Source organism: Nicotiana sylvestris, chromosome 7 (genome assembly GCF_000393655.2).
Source record: "Nicotiana sylvestris chromosome 7, ASM39365v2, whole genome shotgun sequence".
Classification (NCBI taxonomy): Eukaryota; Viridiplantae; Streptophyta; class Magnoliopsida; order Solanales; family Solanaceae; genus Nicotiana; species Nicotiana sylvestris.
This window is the reverse complement of record NC_091063.1, coordinates 110,628,561-110,642,758: the sequence shown is the minus strand read 5'-3', so window position 1 is coordinate 110,642,758 and position 14,198 is coordinate 110,628,561. Positions and strand designations below refer to the sequence as shown.

General features: G+C 38.3%; 1 protein-coding gene across 1 annotated transcript; it reads left to right on the top strand.

Moving 5' to 3' along the window:
- The first annotated feature begins 227 nt into the window (after positions 1 to 227).
- LOC138873621 (uncharacterized) lies at positions 228 to 3,809 on the top strand. Its single transcript, XM_070152095.1, has 4 exons — positions 228 to 440; positions 625 to 911; positions 992 to 1,124; positions 3,633 to 3,809. The coding sequence occupies exons 1-4, from the start codon at positions 228 to 230 to the stop codon at positions 3,807 to 3,809; spliced, it is 810 nt and encodes a 269-aa protein (XP_070008196.1).
- Positions 3,810 to 14,198: the final 10,389 nt, after the last annotated feature.

Sequence of the window (14,198 nt, the reverse complement as noted above, 5' to 3'; positions counted from 1 at the left end):
CATGCATGATGTGAGGCTTTATCTATGGATGAACCGTTTTTGTTTAAGTAGTGTGCAGATCAGCTGGTGCGCCGATGTGTTCTTGAGGAGGAGATGGAGTCAATTTTACATGATTGCCGTGCATCACATATGAGGGTCACCATGGTGGAGACAAAACGGCTGCAAAGGTGTCATAGTCAGGATTCTATTGGCCTAAGCTATTCAAGGATGCACATACTTTTGTGAAGATGTGTGATAGGTGCCAAAGGACGGGTGCAATTTCGAGAAGGCATGAGTTCCCATTGAAGGGAATACTTGAGGTTGAAATCTTCGATATTTGGGGAATAGACTTCATGGGACCGTTTCCAGCATCAAATGGTCATCAGTACATCTTGGTCATAGTTGACTATGTGTCAAAGTGGATTGAGGCTGTGGCTTTGCCTACGAATGATGCTAAAGTGGTAGTGAGCTTTTTGAAGAAAAATATTTTCACCATATTCGGGACTCCATGTGCTTTGATAAGTGATTGAGGTACTCACTTTTGTAACAAATTGTTGGCAACCTCTTAACTAAGTATGGGGTGAGGCAAAAGGTCAGAACTTTTTATCATCCGCAAACAAATGGTCAAGTGGAGGTCTTAAATAGGGGGTGAAGCAAATTTTGGAGAAGATAGTGAGCGCAAGTAGGAAGGATTGGGCTAGCAAGATAGATGACGCTTTGTGGGCATATCTCACGGCATACAAAACTCCAATTAGCGCTTCACTATACAAGTTAGTATATGGAAAGGCTTGTGACTTGCCTATTGAGCTTGAGCACAAGGCATATTGGGCAATCAAGAAGCTCAAATTTGATATGGATCTAGCTAGGAAAAAATGGATGTTGCAGCTGAATGAGCTCGAAGAGTTTCGACTGCACGCATATGAGAATGCGAAGTTATACAAAGAAAAAACAAAAAACATATTTTGCATCGTGATTTCGAAACCGGTCAATCCATTCTCTTGTTCAATTCAAGGTTGAAGCTCTTTCCTGAGAAGCTCAAATCTAGATGGTCAGGTGCATTTGAAATAGTGCGGGTTACAAAGCATGGAGCCATTGAGCTAAAGGATCCTGAGAGAAATGGCATATTTCTAGTCAATGGTCAGAGAGTAAAACATTGTTGGGGTGGTGGCGTTCATCGGCACAAAACTTCGATAGGTTTGGTGGATGCTTGAGGGAACTTGTTGCGTCGTGCCGCGATATTAAATCAGGCGCTTGTTGGGAGGCAACCCAATTTTTAATGCTTTCGTAGCTTAGTTCTTTTTTTTAGTCAGAGTAGACTAGATTTTTATTTTCTTTGTAGTCATAGAAATCATAGGTAGGAATGGTGTGGGATGTGTATAATGGATGTATCAAGTGCTCGGGTTGGGGTTTCTTTTATTTAATATATATATATATATATATATATATATATATATATATATATATATATATATATAAATTTCGGGAAACTAGGGCCCAAGCCAGCGCCTCACACTGCTTGGGGCGGACAAAATAGAAAGTTTGGAACCCCTAGCGTGGAGCGTTGTGCTGGGGGTCAAGTAAGTCCTATTTTTTTTAATTTTCTTTTCGTTCTAAATTTTTTAGTTACACTATCTAAACTATTAACCCGACCCACACCCATTTACACTCACTATCTAACTCAGAACCCATACTCATTCCCCATCTAATTACAAGAACCTAAAATTTAATCCCCCTTTCTCTCTCCCCGCTCGTTCTTTCCTTTCTTTTTCTCTCCCCGCTTCTTGCTTCTCTCTCTCTCTCAATTTCTCCATTGTTCCTTGCTTGATTTCATCTGAAACTCAAAGGTATGTTCTTTTTCTTCCCTCTTTTCTTGTATTTTGTAATTTCTTAGTGTGTAATATGACCCCCCCGATCCCAAATGACCCCCACTCCTCAAATTCACCCTAAGTTTCTTTTAGACTTTATGTGTTATGATGGGTGGCCTCTATGTGCAAATTGGTTGTTGAAATTGGTTGTGATGTTGTCTATGAAGTAGTAAACTATAATTCCCTCTACTTTGATCAAATTTGGGAGGGTCACCTTGTTCCACCATTGTTGAAAAAAGAGAATCATACTTGATGATCACCATGTGTTTGATATAATTCTTGAAAGAATCCATTGTACACAGGTGAAGTCTGATAGCTGAGTGTCGTCGTATATGATGTTTGGCTAAGTGTGGGGTGTTTGGGGGTGATTTTACATAATCCGAAGCTCGTGTTCCATGTTCACAATACCATAATCACACTAGCTACACCTTGTATCATGTGTAATGTATCTTGTAGCCTATTGTTAGAAGTATTTAGTGTATTATACTAGTGGTAGTAATTTGGACCCAAGTATTGCTTGCTTGAACTACGGCTAAGTCATGGCCCTATTTGATTACTTGAATTGTGTGGCATGGAGAAGTATTGAGTACCCATCGCCTTGTGGTGCAATATTTGTCTACTTTGAACTACTATTAAGAGTAGATTATGTAGAGCCTTCGGTTTTAAGTGTGGGGTCATCTTTGACTCTCACGATGACCTTGGGCGAATTTGTAGATTCATTTTCACATTCATGTTTAGCGTGTGTAGGTTGTTATGGCTCGTGACAGTGCTATTAAGGGAAAATGAGTGGTAAAGTCTTCTACTACTGCTCCCCCTCCCAAGAATGCAAGCAGGGGGAAGGTTCATCCCGGCAAGCTAAAGGGAAGCAGGTTGCTAGCGGGTTGAAGAAGGCACCATTGGGACCAAGGCCTCATTTGGATCTAGTTTGTGAGGATACCATCTAGTGGCATAATAACTTTTTGCTTTATGGGCGGTATGTCTCTAAAATGGGAATTAATGTGAAGACTCTGGAAAAGAACTTCCCAAATGTGCTTGCTCGGTTAAGAGAAATGAAGATGGATAAGCTCATAGAGTGCCCAACCAATGCATATTTGAGCATCGTATAAGAACTTTATTCAAATTGGAAGGGGGACTTGTTCAAGTCATGGGTACGTGACAAGGAGGTGCCAATGGATAGGCGTTCCTTATGCGAATTTTTGGGAGTTGATAACCCTAACCTACAGAGGCTACAAAATTTTGTCAAATGCCCGAGCTACCAGGCGATATGTCACACTCTTTTTGGCATCGATTCTAATGCAAAGTGGACACGAACTAAGGGGGATTCCATCTTGAGATGATCCACGTCGACTTTAGCAAGACTGCCGAGGTGTGGAAAAACTTTGTGCAGGCTAGACTGATGTTGGTTGAGCACGACAGTGAATAATATTTCTTTTGATGACTTAGCGACCCATCAGTGTGGGTTAGATCATGCTAGAGGAGATGGCCCACACCCGCTTTGGGCGAAAAATCAAAAGATTCTTCTTTGTCAACCTCTTGACACAGTACATGCTTTTCCATGAGGTACCGTAGTACCCAGGATATGATGAGGTGGTGGAGGCACCAAAGTGATTGGTGGACATTATGTCCTTGTTGGAGTTTACGTCAAAGCTAAGCCAGGCTGCGGGGAATGAGAGGGACGAAAACATTAATGGGTATCTCTATAGCTCCCTAAATGTGATAATGAGCAGGCTAGGTATGACGGATGAGGAGAGTATGCATTTACACAATGATCTATCCAATTCTTAAAAGGAGATGTTGGGGATTGCGCCTGGCTGTTCCATTCACCCGTCTGAGGATAATAACACCCACAAAGGATCTGATGATAAGGATGAGGTTGGTGATGAAGTCATGGGGACCATGGCTATGGTTCTCCTGGGAGCAAATGATGATGATGAGCCCGGAGCTGCGGTTAATGGGCATTCTTAGGAGGAGGAATCCAACTAGCAAGGAGTTCTTCTTTCCACCTTACTATGTTTTGAATTTTTATATGCATCGGGGACTATGCATTATCTAAGTGTGGGGTGGGGGGACTATTTCCTGAATTGTAATTGTATAAAACTATTTTTTAGCTTAGTTTAGAACTCACATAGTCTAATTAGTTAGTAGTAGTTGTGAATAAAAAAATTAGAAAAAGCTCGTACTTTCCCCGACGATGGATCTTTTGGACAGTTTTTTTGAGGAATTAAGGTCCGATTAAAAATACCAAAAAGATTTTTTATTTTGTTTTGTTAAGATAGTTAGGTAGTATCCCTTGGTTTTTATTTGGGCGTCGGTTCTTTTCCAAGGGTGTATCTTAAACCGGGTTTTTTCTAAGGAGTAGGATAGGAAGAAAACTGAGTTGCTCTAGAAACCTATGATATGTTTGGTGTTGGCACATTAGGCTATGACATGCGCTCTGTCTTCCTGCTATATTTGATTTGAAATGTGATGCCTAAGTAATATAAATAGCCTACTTTGTGACACTTTTTCTTAGTTGTTCGACTTGTATGTCACCTAGTGCATTATTGCTTAAAAATTCTCAACTATCTGTGCTTGCTTGACTTGAGAGTTGAACAGAACCGTCTTCATTAATTCATCTGCAATGTGTGTGTAAGGAATCGTGGTATTCTATGTAGTCTATAACTTGCTTCGTGTGTTAATCAAAGCGAAATCATTAAGTTGTGCTAGTATATGAGATGTCATAGGCGTTTATTGATTGATCATAGATGTGCTTGTCACTCACAAATACAAGTTTTCCGTTGCCAGCCCCTTTGAGCCTATGGACCTTTTTTTTGGCACCCACACTACTAGCTGTATCCCTACTTTGTTCTTAATTTGAGCTTGTTGAATCTTTACCTCCAAAGGTACTTAAGCACTAAAAGAAGTAAGGTGAGAGATTTGGAAAATAACTTTCGAGTGGAACCATGGAAAGGCCCATAAGGTTCACTAAAATCGTGAAAAATACCACTAGCCAATGTATGAAGTGTGTGTAGAAAAAGAAAGAAAAGAAAGTTTCAAGAAAAAAAAAGGAAACAAAAATATAGACAAATAATGTTGATATCAAAAAGAAGAAAAACACACACCTCCTAATCTTACTAATTCGTGCTAATGAGGATGTAGAGTGCTTAATTGATGAAAGATCTATGTTTTGTATGGTTTGTGGCGGGCAAATTGGTTGAGAATAAAAGTGCTTGATTCTTGAGTATAGTATATTAAAGTGCTTAGGAGGGTTAGTCATTATTCTTAAATGTACCTTACCCATCCCTTAGCCTACATTACAACCTTAAAGTCCTAATTGATCCTAGATTTGGCTAGCTTAGATTAGTAGAGATATACACTACGGGCAAGCTTATGGTACGACCACGGGATGCACATGAAATTCTTTATGAGAGTGAGCAAATTTTGTTCCATTGTGTGATGTCCTTAATTTATTTTCAATGGCATGTTTGAATGTGTGGACTATTTCTATATTCACTCTTTTGTTTGTGATGATGACACTTGGTCTAATGACAGATTGGTAATGTTGTAAACTTCTCTTGTTGGTGAGTGCGCGATTTGAGGGTGCTTAGTGGTAACAAGTTGACTTTTGAGGTAGGGTGGTTGTGGATAGATTGTTTGAATTGGCTGAATCGTACTGTGTGTATTTGGGTATGTTTAAAATGAGAAGAATGTGAAATTCATGTGTTCATGCTTGATTGCCAGTATCGTATCGTCCATAGTCAAAAAGGTAGAGTGTATGGTTGAAAAAAAAATTTGAATTGCTCTTTTCGAGTGAGAGATATGTTGTTGGGGCATAGATATAATTCCATTGCTCAAGGGAGAGCAAAAGTCTAGGTGTGGGATGTTGACATTCGGCTTAAATCGTGTATATTTATATGCATATTGCCTTACATTTTACTCGTATTTCATAAATTTCAGATGTGTAATGTAATGATTTATGCTAATTTGTGGTATTTTTCTGTGTAGGAATCATCCAAAGGCAATTTGAAACGAACGTGGGCAAATTGAAGCGAAAAGGGGAAGAAAAGGGAAAAATCCACAGAGTACCAAGAAGGCCAGTGCTAGGGCTAGCGCCCCATGCTACCATGGGCACTGGTGATGTGAATCTGTCCTAATTCACCAGGGACTCGGTTATTTCGACCCCAAGACGCCAACAACTCGTACAAAAGTAAACTTAAACCTATTTTGGCAAGGGAAACTTACTCTATTCAACCTTATATGCAATTTATAGTTCCCACTTTGTTCAACTAAAAATCCATATATAGTACTCTACTGTTAGCTACGCAACAGAATAATTAAGTGCAAGACTGAATAAATAAATTAATATGATAAAATCAAGCAAAACAATCAACCATCAATTTACAATAGTCAAGAACGACCCATAACCCCAGAATAATTAGGTTCTTAGCCACTCATGTTCATAACAATCATCAAAATATTGTTTTTCAAACATAAAAGCTATGAATGCATCGAAGAATAGATTCGTGATTAGGATAGACATATTCTAGTTGCCTTACTTGATTATTTTTGCAGGAAATATACATGCATTCTCATCAAGTTTGATTCTATAGACATATAGTCTTATGTTGGATTGAATAGGAGAGCAAAGCGTCAAAAGAACTTCGCGAGCATAATAAACCCTGCTAATGTCACGACCCAAACCGGAGGGCCGCGACAGGCTCCCGGTGCCTAACTCAATCGAGTACCAATGTATCGTATCCTTCTTATCATAATATCATGGGTAAATTATCCTGAAAGTACATCATTAGATAACCAGAATTAAACATAAGAGAATAATTAACATAGGACAACCCAACATGGTATACAAACTTATACATGTGAAATACGGGCCTATAAGACTGAAATGACCATTTGTACACTCCAAACATAGACCGACAAGGCCATACAATCATCCATATATATGACATCTACAAGCCTTTAAGAGTAAATAGACTTCATAAAGGTTGGGACAGAGCTCCATCGTACCAATCAATACATGTCCAAAGTATACTGACCAAATAGGAAATTCCGAAGCAAGTGGAGTATACCAACACCTTCTACTGAACTGATAGCCTACTAGGAGGACTGTCAACCTGTCTATCGGGGCCTGTGGTCATGTAACGCAGCGTCCCCAGGAAAAAGGGACGTTAGTACAAATAAAGTACCGAGTATGTAAGGCATGAAAAATAGTATATAAAAGATATGAAAGAAACATGGAGTAAAAAACTCAGCCTGTAAGTCTGAATAGCTCCGTGAATCATGAAACATTTATAATGTTATGCATATGCATATAAATGTCATATTATGCATAGGTATATGCGTACATAACATCATCAAGCCTCTATGGGCATCCCATCATATCATCTCGGTCTTTGTGGGCAAAATCATCAACGTATACCAACTGATCAGGTGGTGGTGCGTATATAACGCCATAACCTACCCCTCCCCCTCCCTCTCTCACCCCTCCCCCCATATATATATATATATATATATATATATATATATAATATCATCTGGTCATGGGTCAATGTACATGTATAAACAAATGCAATGCATATGGAAGTAAGTCAATAAGATCTCTCGGAAGGTAATAAGTGTAGACCTGTGATTTTTGACCCTCCCCAAGATTTTACACATTTTAGCATGTAAATATTTAATTTAGGCCTAATATTGCTATTTCAACTAATTTTGACTCTTTTACTTTTTTTCATTACAATAAAATGAAAATTACAAAAAAATAGTTTCATTAATGTTTTGTAGTCATTTTTAATCTTGGAAAATACCAAAAATAGTTTTGTGTTAACGATCAGTATTATTTTAATAGTTATTTTATTTAAGTAGGACTAATTAATAAATGAGGTCGTATTTTAGTCTCGTTCGCGGAGAAAGAATAAAACTTGGGCTCGAGCAACCCATTTTTAGGCCTAATTTTGGACTTAGCCCATAATTCCCAAGCCCATAATTCCTAAGCCCATACCCCTTAACCTAAAAAACCCTACAAAACACCTAGACTCTAACACCTATAAAGACAACAATTAGCCGTTATATACACTTGAGAAAAAAGAGCCGGAAAAGACAATGAAAAATGAAAAGGAAATAACCTAGGGAAAAGAGAGAGAGCGCCGCAATACCCAAACCTCCCCCCCCCGAACCTTATCGATCGTCTTCTTCATGAATACTTAAGGGGAGCAGCCATTTGCAAACATAAAAAACACACCCTAATCATCTCCTTCTTCAAGCTAACACACAAAAGAGAAGGAACCATCTCCCCTTCAACTTAGAGCCATCACACACGCGAACCCCATATCCAGCCGACCCTACACCACCTTCCTCCACGTCTGCCATCTCCGGCGAGCTCCATCGACGCACACAAAAGGAAAATGGGGACGGGAACGAAGTGAAAACAGAGGGGAAAGGAATGGGTTTGTAACACCTTAAACTCGGCGCAAAAATGACTGAAAACCACCCCCTAAATAGTCCAAAACATTCAAATACAGTCAATGTTAGGTGAGGTCTCCCTTCAAACTTTGGCGAGGTTTCTGTCTCAGACTACAACTATTGCCATTTTTGTTTTCTCCCAGTTCGCTACATGAGTTTAGTAGGTTTGAGTCTCTTAAGGAGATCGTTTGTTAAATCTGTCCTAAGCTTTGTTCGTTTGTTGCTCGTTCCGAGGTTGGAAATTTCCGGTGAGGCTTTCCGTTTGAGGACGAGTCGCCGGTCATGTTCGAATTTTCTTTTCCGGTGTGGTTGTGGCTGTTGAAGTTACGGGAGGCCTTGATATCCCATTTCACCTAGGGAGACAGGTCAGTAACTTAGATTCTATTTTCTTACTGCCAGGAAGTTTGGTTATATAATAAAAGTGTGTTAAAATATCAGTCAATCTCTTGCTTGGTAGCCAATTTGAGAATGCAATGCATGGTTCCATCTTTCTCCTTGTGTTGGTAGCTTACTATTAATTAAGTTATTTTTTATATCAGTGTAAATGGAATGAGATCATATATCTATTTGTCTGTAGACCATGCAAATGTGCCATTTTTCGTAGACTATTTTTAGTTTGTTCCCATTTATTTGAGAAAATGATGCCTCAGATTCGTTTGGCTAGTAATCACTTCTTTGGATTAAAGTTATTTCTCTCTTTAAATGATTCACTGTCTTCTCAATATATAGACGTGAAAATCGTCTTTGAGGGTTGCGTGTGTAATCTTCAATCATGCCAAGAAATGATTTACTAAATTATCATAGCTACGGGTACGGTTCCCGTGACATAGTTATGATTTGTAATTTCTAAAATCGGGGTGTGCATTTCATGTGACCTGACTTCAATTTCCAACAAGGTTAAATAGAACGTGTCATGAACCACGGGTGCATTTCATGTAACGTGGCTTACGATGTGTTTTAAATAACCTTGAATTTTTCCCGAAATATTAAAAGCGGCTAAAAAGTTAAAAATGCACAATAGGTTTAAAACGTGTAAAAAATCAGATAATTAGGACAATAATAATAGTTGAGCGAACTTGCTAAAACCACGGAACCTGGGAATGCCGAACACCTTTTCTTGAGTTAACAGAATTCCTTACCCGAATTTCTGTGTTCGCGGACTATAAAATATAGTCAATCTTTCCTCGATTCGGGATTTAAATCGGTGACTTGGGACACCACAAATTATCCCAAGTGGCGACTCTAGATTTTAAATAAATAATCCCGTTTCGATTGTCACTTAAATTGGAAAAAACTCCCTTATACCTCTTTTGGGGGTAGGAAAAGGAGGTGTGACAGCTCTGGCGACTCTACTGGGGAAATGAACCCAGAACTTCTGGTTTAGGGTTCAGAATTCGAGCTTAGAATATCTGTTATAGTTGGATTTATTTATTATCTGATTTTTACATGTTTGAGCCTAATGTGCTTAATGTCACTTTTTACCGCTTTGATATTGTTTGAACTATATATAAATTGTTACGAAGCCCTCCTCTCTCTGAGTCTTCTAAATCATCTAGGAAGTGTGCACTTCGTGTGACTTCTCTTCTGTTAGAGTCATATCCCAATTTTAGAATGAGGTTCGGACAAGTTGCAAAGCCGGTGAAGCTTCTGTATTCCCGGTACGCTGCCCCCCCGCGGCTCGAGCTGTCCGCTCGGGTAAGCTAGGTCTAGAACAAATAAACCCAGATTTTTAAACCTAGAATAACATAGCCTCATGCCGGATCCCTAGTAGAACGCTTGTTTGCATCATGTGCATCTGACTTTGGGGACTCCACACAGGGGTTGGGTCCGTCTAGGACATATGTACCCCAAAAAATAAAAGATCATCCTGATGCATCCTAATGTGCTACATGTTGCAGTCTTCAAGGGTAAAGGGTCATTTGACGGACCAATAATAGTTGAGGGCAAATGAAAAAAAGGAAAAAAAGAAGAAAAAAAGAGGGTGAAGTGTGAAAATAAAACAAGTAGGGTCCAGTTATGTTTTCTGTCACATTTTTATAAGAAAAGACAAAAAAAATGAAAAATTCAAAAAAAAAAAAAAGATTTTGCACTTTTTCCGAAAATAAAAAAAAATCATAAAAGGAAAAGAAAATCCAAAAAGAGTTTACATGTTTCATCATTTTTTCAAAAAAAAGGACAAAAACATATTTTCTCTAAATTACTTGTTTTTTTTAATTCTCGCCCGTATCCAATCTGCCCGAACTACGCATACCTGATTCTCGCCTTTCGGGGCGTGATACGTATGCAACCCACATAGGGTCCGGTTTTCCTAGTAAATCTTAGGTTCTTGGCTTTGCGGGGTCTTAGCCAAATTTTGCACTTCTAGCCACCTTTTGGCCAAATAAGCCATTTTGCAAAAATAACCTCAATCATGTCTTGCATGTGTCTAATATGGAGTGTTATTATCTCACGTAGTGTTGGTTAAAGTTTTCTCACACATGTGTGGGTCTATTTACCGAAGTTCGAGCATGGCAGACACCCCGGGACCATCCAGTCAGGATCGCTCATCCAGGAGTTCCTTAAAGAGAATTTTTTTGTGTTAAGTTTGTTTTTCTTTTATGTCATCTTTTACCTTCTAGTTTTGTACAGTAATGTCGAGTCTTTTGTTATGGTATTTCCTATTTTGTATTTGAAAAAATGTGTAATAAATCAAAAATCCAAAAAAAAAAGAAAAAAAAGAAATTTTGCGTTTATATATTCTTGTTAGAAGTTTTCTTTAGAATACTAATTCTAGGATTTAAAAAAAAAAAAATTCATTTGAGGTGGTTTTTCCTTTAGGCAGTTAATATCTAGAACTTAAAATAAAAAATTGCTTTTATATTTCCTTTAGTTATTAAGACCAAAAATTCAAAAAAAAAAAGAGAATTTTCTTTTAGCACCCTTTTAAAAGTTTTCTTTAAGATATTAATTCCAAAAAAAATAATTCTTTTGTGGTTCTTCTTTGAAAAATTAATGAAAATGAATAGAAAAAAAAATTCTTTTTATTTTGCTATAACTTTAGGACATTGTATATAGAAGGAAAAAAATATACTTTATCTTTGGTTTATCTTCAGAGTTTCTCCCTTATGTAATAAAAAACTGAAATCCAAAAATATTTTTTTATCTTGTTCATTTCTCGTTTCGAAATCGTTCTTCAGGGGTATCAAATGAAAATTCAAAATATTTTTCTTTGGTTTATTATTTAAATTTCTTTCCTAAAAAAAAGAAGATACAAAAAGTATTTTTCTCTTCTAGGTTGTTTTCCTTAATAATTTATCATAGAATATTTGTTTTAAGAAGAAAAAAAAAGGAGAGAAAAAAATATATGTTCGATAAGCTTGAGTTTAGAATAGGTTATAGAACATTAAATTTAGAAAATTCAAAAAAAAGAATTTGCTTCTTTTATTTCTCTTTTCTCTTTTCTCATCAGAGTAGTCATTACGGTAAAAAGAAAGAGAAAAGAAGAAAAAGAAAAAAAAAGAACGTTAGTTTATTTACTTTATTCTCGATCTTCCCGAACTACGCAAAGATCTGATTCATGCGACGTCATGATACGTAGGCAACCTACATAGGGTTCGATTGAATCATTTTTTTTATTTTATTAAAAGGAAAAAAAACAAAAAAAAAAACAAAAAAAAAAGAGAAAAGGAAAAAAAAGGTGAAGTCATGGCATGTGAGAAATGAGAGGAAAGAAAAGAGTGATAATTAGAAGAAAAAAGAGGAAGGAAAATGAGCAAGCAAGTGCGAGAAAATAAACGAAAAAAGAAGATTGAAGAGAGAAAATTGGGATGATGCCAAGTGACCTTGTGACCCTCGAAGTCATTCTAGAATCGTTAATTGTTGCTAGGTGCATTACACGCAATGTGATATTTTTAGCTGTTAAATGCCCTAATGCTAACAGGATGTCCCTATTTTGTTCCTTTTGTTATCTTCATTGAGAAGAATGGTGGTTGGTTTGTGATTTTTAAGTAACTCATCCGTACAACACAAGGTCAAAGAGCAAGGTAGCCATGGCTGGCAAAAACTTGGACACAGGGGTTGTTGATCCGTCTAAGGGAATTGGTGAATCAGAATCTGAGTTGAAAGAAGAGGTCTTAAGGTTGAAAGGATAGGTGGCCGAAATATACCAAGCTTGGATTAGTGGGCGTCCTCCACCATCAGTTCCCACTAACTACACTGAAAGCCTTGTCACCATTCCGCCACTGTCACAAGTCCAGAATATCTCCCCACAACCTTTTCACACTTCACCCTCCAGAACCACCTCATATCCCGCTCCTTTGACCACTCATATTTTTGTAGCCCATCCACCTGTTACCTTTCCTCGATCCTCTAGCAAGACTGTGTTCAAAATTCCCGATGCCCAATACTATGCTCTAGAACCAATTTTCAAGGTCTCGGGTCCATACTCTTACGCTCCTCATTTTGAGCCTCCCGGTGAGACTGCAAAGCTTGCTGAGACAGTGGAGCAAGATGAGATATCCAGAAAGCTGAAAGGGTTTAAGATGCCAAAGTTTAATTTGTATGATGGGCGGGGAGATCCCGTCGCCTACCTGAGGGGTTATTGTAGTGAAATGAGAAGTGTCGACGGGAAAGATGAGTTGCTAATGGCGTATTTCAGTGAGAGCCTGACTGGGGAAGCTTTGGAATGGCATACTCATCAAGATGTTGGTAAGTGGCATACATGGGATGACATGGCTCAAGATTTTGTGCGACACTTTCAGAACAATATAGACATTGTCCCAGACCGCTCCTCCCTATCTCAGATGGAAAAGAAACCCAAGGAAAGTTATAGGAAATTTTGGTTCAGATGGAACAGACAAGTTGCTCGGGACAGTCCTCCTGTTGATAGAAAAGATGTTGCTAAGCCCCACCAACGACAGGATCTAGTGGGCATTCCTGCTAGACACTTTCAACCTCAATACCGACCCCATGAATGTTCCCCGAGCTCCACATAATCCACCCCAGTATTATCATCCAAACAATGTCCAGCCATCTGTCCAACCACTAGGTCACTCCAAAAGGCGAGCACGAGCACCACAGAATCCCCATCGGCCTCCACAAAATTTCCAAGTGCCCTATAACCCACATTCAAGTCAAGAGTGTAGAAGGGAACAAATGTTGAAAGATAATTTTACACCAATAGGAGGGTCCTATGCAAGTTTGTTTGAGAGATTAAAGCATTACGACATGATTGCACCTATTTCTCTAAATTATATAGATCCACGTGCGATAAGCTTTGACCCTGCTATAAGGTGTGAATACCATTCCAATGCCCAGGGACACAATGTTGAAGATTGTTGTGCTTTGAAAAAGGAAATAAAAATAATGATTCAAGAAGGAATAATTGTGGTCCAATGCAGTAATACCCCAAGTGTCATACATAATCCTCTACAGGTACATGACAATGCACAGATTATTGGGATAGTTGGCAATGACAAAGGGTTGCTCAAAGGAGTCAAGGAGTCACTCGGTGAAGTTAATGATATTGAAATTGGTAATGTTCTTAGTAATATTGATGTGGAACTCAGTGGCTAAGATGCCGAGCTTGGTAATTGGAAAAGTGCTCCCTTCTTGGTTACCCGGAGAGGAGTCTTGGTGGTTCATTTTGTTGTCATTTCTGTTGTTCGGGTTATTTCAGGGTTGTAATCCGGATATTGTCTTGTGACTCAAACCCTTCTATCCTTTACGTTGCATGGTTCCTTTAGTCGTAGTAACTCATTTAGTGCTATCTAGGTTTGTTCCAGGGTTGTATCCCCAGTTTATTTTGCTTGTATTGTTGTTCAAACCCTCTCACCGTCTGTCTAATGCAATTTTCTGTTTTCTGTTATTTTTAGTCATTTTTGTTTAGCTCTCTTTTCTTTTTATAGTTCTTTTCACGCT